General features: G+C 52.0%; 1 protein-coding gene across 1 annotated transcript; it reads left to right on the top strand.

Annotated features, from left to right (window-relative positions):
- Nucleotides 1–3,022: 3,022 nt before the first annotated feature.
- RUNX3 (runt-related transcription factor 3) lies at nt 3,023–3,756 on the top strand (the record flags this gene model as incomplete). The annotated part of the gene is made up of 1 exon (XM_010073602.1): nt 3,023–3,756. A coding segment is annotated over one exon (524 nt), but the record flags the coding sequence as incomplete, so codon positions are not given.
- Nucleotides 3,757–5,787: the final 2,031 nt, after the last annotated feature.

Here is a 5,787-nt window from a genome sequence, read left to right as displayed (position 1 = left end):
AGCAGGTTGGTCATGGCTGCCTGGGTTCCCCACTCACTGCAGAGGGCCGTGGATGTCCCTGGCCGGGGCTGGCACAGCCGAGGGATTCGCTTTCTGAGGGTTTTGCTTCCTAAGGGATTCGCTTTCTGAGAGATTTGCTTTCTGAGGGATTCACTTCTTGAGGGATTCGCTTCCTAAGGGATTCGCTTTCTGAGAGATTCACTTCCTAAGGGATTCACTTTCTGAGGGATTCGCTTCCTAAGGGATTCGCTTTCTGAGAGATTCACTTCCTAAGGGATTCACTTTCTGAGGGATTCGCTTTCTGAGGGATTTGCTTTCCAAGGGATTTGCACCCACACACTCTCAGATTCACGGAGCCCAACCCTGCGGAGTGCTGTCTCTCAGGGACTGAGGATTTTAAAGCCTGGCAGCAGGAGAGCTCGCCCGTGTTCTGCCGGCAATAGCGTCTTCAGAGCCAACGGTATCGCTGCGCTTTGCTCGTCACGCACGCAGCCTGTAATTAACACTCTTGCACGCTTGCGTCTAAATTAGTAACAAGGACCCATTGCCAAACAGTTGCAAGTTCAGGCCAATAAATTGTAGCCTTAAAAAAAAAAACCACCTTTGGCTGTGTTATAGGGGAAAAGGGAAACGTGCCCTGAGCACTTGGGTTTTATTTCGATTTGCATTTTATAGAATATTAGTTATGGGCATGTGAAAGCTAACGAAGGAGCACGGTCTGATCACTGGAGATTGCCATCTGCTCTCAGGAAGGTAGCCAGCAGCAGTCGGGGTTTTCTAGGGGCTGGGGGGGATTTCAAGACTGCTTCTCTCGGTTTATGGCAAAACAGTCCAGCTACTTGGACCACAGTGGCGGGGCTGTGTGCGTGTGAGGAGGAGGTGTTCAGAAAATTGTATTTTTTCTCTCCAGTCCAAGTCCACCCAGGATTTTTGTCCCATGGTCCCACCTGTGATGCTGCTGGATTGCTGAAGCTACGGGCTCTGGTCAGGCTGCTCCTTGCAGAGCTGGTCTGCAAACCCCACCTCACAGTGCCTGACAGCAGCGTTGGTTTTGCTTTTGCAGCAGCATGGCTTTGGGATGGGGCAGGCTGAGAGGTGAGATCGGGTCGGTTTCGTCAATTGTGTGCATTTTTTTTTTTTCAGCGTAGTGCGTTTCCAGCCAGCCCAAGCACAATCCCCCTCCATATAGCATCCAAGAGGTCAGCTCCGGGCTCAGCTGCATCCAGCCTCGGGTGTGTGCAGAGCGGTGCGGTTCGTGACAGCTTTGAGCTGCTCCTCTCTTATCTCACACCAAAGCCGCAGCCACGTTCACAAACCAGGTGCTCCCCTGCTTTTCTCCTCCGTGGAGCCTGCGTGGGAAGGCAGGCACCGCCGATCACCCGCAAAACGGCTGGAGGGAAGGGAGGAACCTCCCCTCCCCTTCTCCTTCCAGCACCCAGTGGCTGAAGGACTCACCTGGGATGAGAAAGAGGGTTCAGATCAAATCCCCTCCCTGCATGCTCCTCCACAGTGTGCCCTTGCCACTAGTTAGCTGGAAGGGATTAGCTTGAGTATTTTTTCCTGGGGAAATGCTGCAGGGCCCCGAGACATTAAAAATGCTTCATCCTAATAAATATACATACAACACACATCCCTCTGCATGCCCAGCACATACACAATCCTGTGGATGTGCGTCTATACATATGCATATCTAAAGCCAACAAGTGTGTTTATCACACTCATCTCACACGTTTTCTTGCTCTGAGTCGATTCAAAATCCAGCCGATGTGACCAAAAAAATGTCCAAGCAGAAAGACGCGATGCATTTAACGAGGGTGTTGGGAGTAGACAGAAGGGGTGGAGAGCCACCTCCTGCTGGCCAAGGCTTTGGGATCGGAGCACCAGCCAAGCCCTTTGGGCTAGAACTGCTCTTTTTAGAGACTGTCATCTCATGGGGGGTGTTAAAAGGCCGAGAAAGGCACAGTCGCAGCGTTTTAGCCGCGTCCTCCTGCACAGCCAGCACCAGACCTTGGCGTGGGCCACCAAGGTCTTGAGGAGAGGGGGTTCACACCTCTCCTTGGAGAGCAAAACTCATTTCTCTCTGTCTCAGCCGCGCAAAGGCCGGAGGTATGCGGGGCTCTGTAAGGAAACGACACCGGTTTTGGGACAGCTGAGCGAGCCACAGAAAAGTCTTGAGGTCCTCAAAGAATCTGCTCGTATGGATTCCTACCCTAACCTGGGCTTCCCCCAGGAGAACGGGACCTGGCAGCACCGGGCAGAGGCCCCTTTCCACTTACCAGCTGGCTGCAACCCCCTTTGGGTGTAGACCCCCCCAAAAAAAAGGCCATGAGGGGGCTCCAGCATCCAAACGAGCTGGGTGATGTCCCCACCATGCCCACCCAAACCTCCCTTCCCCCAGCAAAAGAAAGCCTGAATTTCTCACTCTCTTTATCCTCTTGGAAGGAGAAAAATACACAGAGAAATGAAGCAGAAGGATACTGCGGCTCCTAGCTTGGGACTTTTCAGCCATGTGTTTATCAGCTCCATCCCCTGATGGTATCGGCACGAACAGGCCACCCACAAGAAGGCTCAGCCGGCTGCTCTGGGCTCCAGCTTTTCCCCTCTGTCTCCGTGTGTGTGTATACACACCACCGACTATCTCGGGGACCGCCGTCTGGGGCCTGCATCCATTTATTTACTACACAGCTGATGTAATGGCTAAACATTTTTTTTTCTGTGTTTATGGGGTGTGTTTTTTTTTAATCTGCCGCAGATGAATAGACCCCTGGAGGAGTCGGCTTAGTCGTGTCCCTTCTTGGATAGGAAACAACAAATTTTAGGACAGGAAATGGGAACAACTTAAACAAATGGGTTTAGGATTTTTGTATTTAGGTTCCTCAGCTCTCTTCCCTGGCAGATCCAAGAGATGCTTTTCCCTCTGACTTTAATTCCATGGGCAGGGGATGGCCTGGGCCATAGGACAAACTCTGCGAGCCTTTGGGATTGTGCTCTAACCACCCACTTCCTTCCTCCACCCCAACAGGCACATCAGATCTGAGCCCCTTCTCTGACCCCCGGCAGTTTGATCGCTCCTTCCCAACGCTGCCGGCTCTCACCGAGACCAGATTCTCCGACCCGCGGATGCATTACCCCGGCGCCATGTCCGCTGCCTTCCCTTACACCGCGACGCCCTCCGCCACGGGCATCGGGGGCATCAGCATGACCAGCATGCCCACCACGACGCGATTCCACCACACCTACCTGCCACCCCCCTACCCCGGCTCCACGCAGAACCAAAGTGGACCCTTCCAGGCCAACCCCTCTCCCTACCATTTGTACTACGGCACCTCTTCGGGCTCCTACCAGTTCTCCATGGTGGCGGGTGGCGAGCGGTCCCCCACCCGGATGCTCTCCTCTTGTACAAGTGCCTCGGCCGGGAACAACTTAATGAATCCCAACCTGGGCAATCAGAACGACGGGGTGGATGCGGACGGGAGCCACAGTAACTCGCCGACGACCATGACAACTACTGGGAGGATGGATGAGTCGGTCTGGAGACCCTACTAGGAGGAACTCAACTGGGCACCGATAGCTTTAACTTAGCCACCTTTTGAGAGCAAAATGATGCCTAGGGAAAAGTTAAACCAAAGTCTCCCAAACCCAAAGCAAACCAGGATCCTCTCTGCATGCAAGCATGGGCAAACATCAAGCGAAGATGGACCAGGACCTACGTTACATTTCAAGACGAACATCCACGAGGCTTGAATTTGTCGCTTGATGTGGTTCCTTTCGTATGTTTTAAGTATGGGGATTGTACATAGGGGGAAAAGAAAAAAAGGACGTGTGGAATCAGATGTTTGTTTCTTGCAGAACACTTCTCAGTCATCTCACTTGCACCTCTTCCCCACACAAAGCATTCATGACTTACGTAAAGCTCACCCTTCTTCTGCAAAATGTTTCAGAGAAGAGAACAAACGAGGGAGTCGTCCAAGCCATCTCTCTGCCAAAGCAGGAAGACTGAACTGAAAAAAAAAAAAAAAAAAAAAACAAAAAAAAAAAAAAAAAAAGAAAAATTCCCTGTTGTCTCCTCTTCTTCCCTCCCCGCCTGTGTAGGGCCCCTGACCACCAAAGAGCTCCGGGACAACGCCAGAGCTGCGCACGGCACGTGAGAGTCTGGTTTACAGCACAACCACGGGGACTCGGGCAGGCGCGGGGGCCGCGGGCTCCTCGCGGGTCGGCCGGCATCAGCCATGTGAACGAGAGCTGTGATGTGATTATTTTTATTTGTTGTTGACGACAGAGGTTGTATTGTTCTTTTTTGTCATTGTCGTCATTTTTTAATCAGTAACGTGGTTGATCCCGTGCCTGACAGACCCCCTTTCCTCTATGTTTACATGCGAGATGTACTTTTTACGAGATGTGTTTTGTTTTGTTTTGTTTGCTCTTTTGTCCTGACCTCACCATTCCATTCTTTGCTCCTCTTAGCAAATCTCAGTGATGGTGACTGAAGCGAAGGCGGCGTTCAGGACAATCCGAGATGTTTGAGATGCACTTCCAAGCGCGTTAGCTGCAAAAGGGACTCGGGAGCCTTTGGCGTGACCCTGCCACTGGTCCCTGGGTCCTTCCATCCTCTCTGAGTGGCGACACATGCAGCTGCTGGCAAAGCATCAGATTGCTCTTAGGATTCTTTCCCGTGTTTTCACCCAGAGTGGATTGACACATGGTGACTTTTTTTTTTTATTAAGAAACGACTTAACACTTGTCAGTTCATGCTGAAAGCTCTAACTGAGATTTGGAGAAAGGAGCGATTTCTCCTCAGTCCCTTGGTGGTGGGAATATTCTGAAGCGATGCTATCTAGCGTGTTCCAGCCCTCACCCTCCCTTCCTTCCCCAAGTGACCCCGCACACAGGTGTCCTGCTGTGGAGGAATAACCTGAGGAAGGGGCGCTAAAGGTACCACCGGCCCCTCGGTAGCTGGTTGCATCCCGCAGCCTCCAGAGGAACCAGGTCTCTCGAGCACCCTCGTAGCTGATACCAAAGAGATTGCGACCCGAACGGGGCCGTAACGGGAGGTCGTAGGCAGCCCCAGGGCCAGGCTCCAACGCACACCGCAGGGTCATGTCACCTCTTGCAAGCCAGGTGGGCTTTCTGCTGGCGTGGGAATTCGGGCTGGATTTGGGATTCCTCACGCCGGCAGCGCTGAGGGTGCGTGGGCAGGTTCCCGGGGAGCGTGTGACTGTGGTACCCACTGCCCACCCTGCAGCAAGGGGACAGGGACAGTCCCTGATCCCAGTGCCACCGATAACCAAGCCTTTTTTTTTTTTTTTTTTTGCATAAGCACAGGAAAATTGAACCCCCCCCCAGCCCCTCTTTCTGAGTTCCCCCATCACAGCCACGCCACTTCTCCCCAAATCTCAGTTGGCAGCTCGGCAACAGAGCGTTGAAATTGCACTACCACGGCGAGACTGGAGCAAGACATCCTGGCTTCCTGGGAAAGCTGCGATGACCACTCGTGAGTTAAATAAGCAACAAAAAGAACAACTCTTAAAAAAAATAATAATAATTCCAAAAAAAAAAGCCCTACCCCAGCAAAACTGCAACCTTCACTTGCCTTAGCGACAGCGAGCACCTCCCCGGTGCTTACCAGCTGTAGAAACTGGACCACGGCAGCCTGTGTTTCGATGCATTGACGTTTATCATCCGATCGCGCCACTGACTGAAAGCACAAAGAAAACAAGGCATTCGTAGTACTAGGTTAATTTAAGACTGTTCGTAGTGAATTTTAAAAAAAGAATAATAAAATAATAA

This window comes from Pterocles gutturalis, unplaced genomic scaffold, assembly GCF_000699245.1.
Source record: "Pterocles gutturalis isolate BGI_N339 unplaced genomic scaffold, ASM69924v1 scaffold26437, whole genome shotgun sequence".
Lineage (NCBI taxonomy): Eukaryota > Metazoa > Chordata > Aves > Pterocliformes > Pteroclidae > Pterocles > Pterocles gutturalis.
This window is presented reverse-complemented; position numbering and strand designations above follow the sequence as displayed.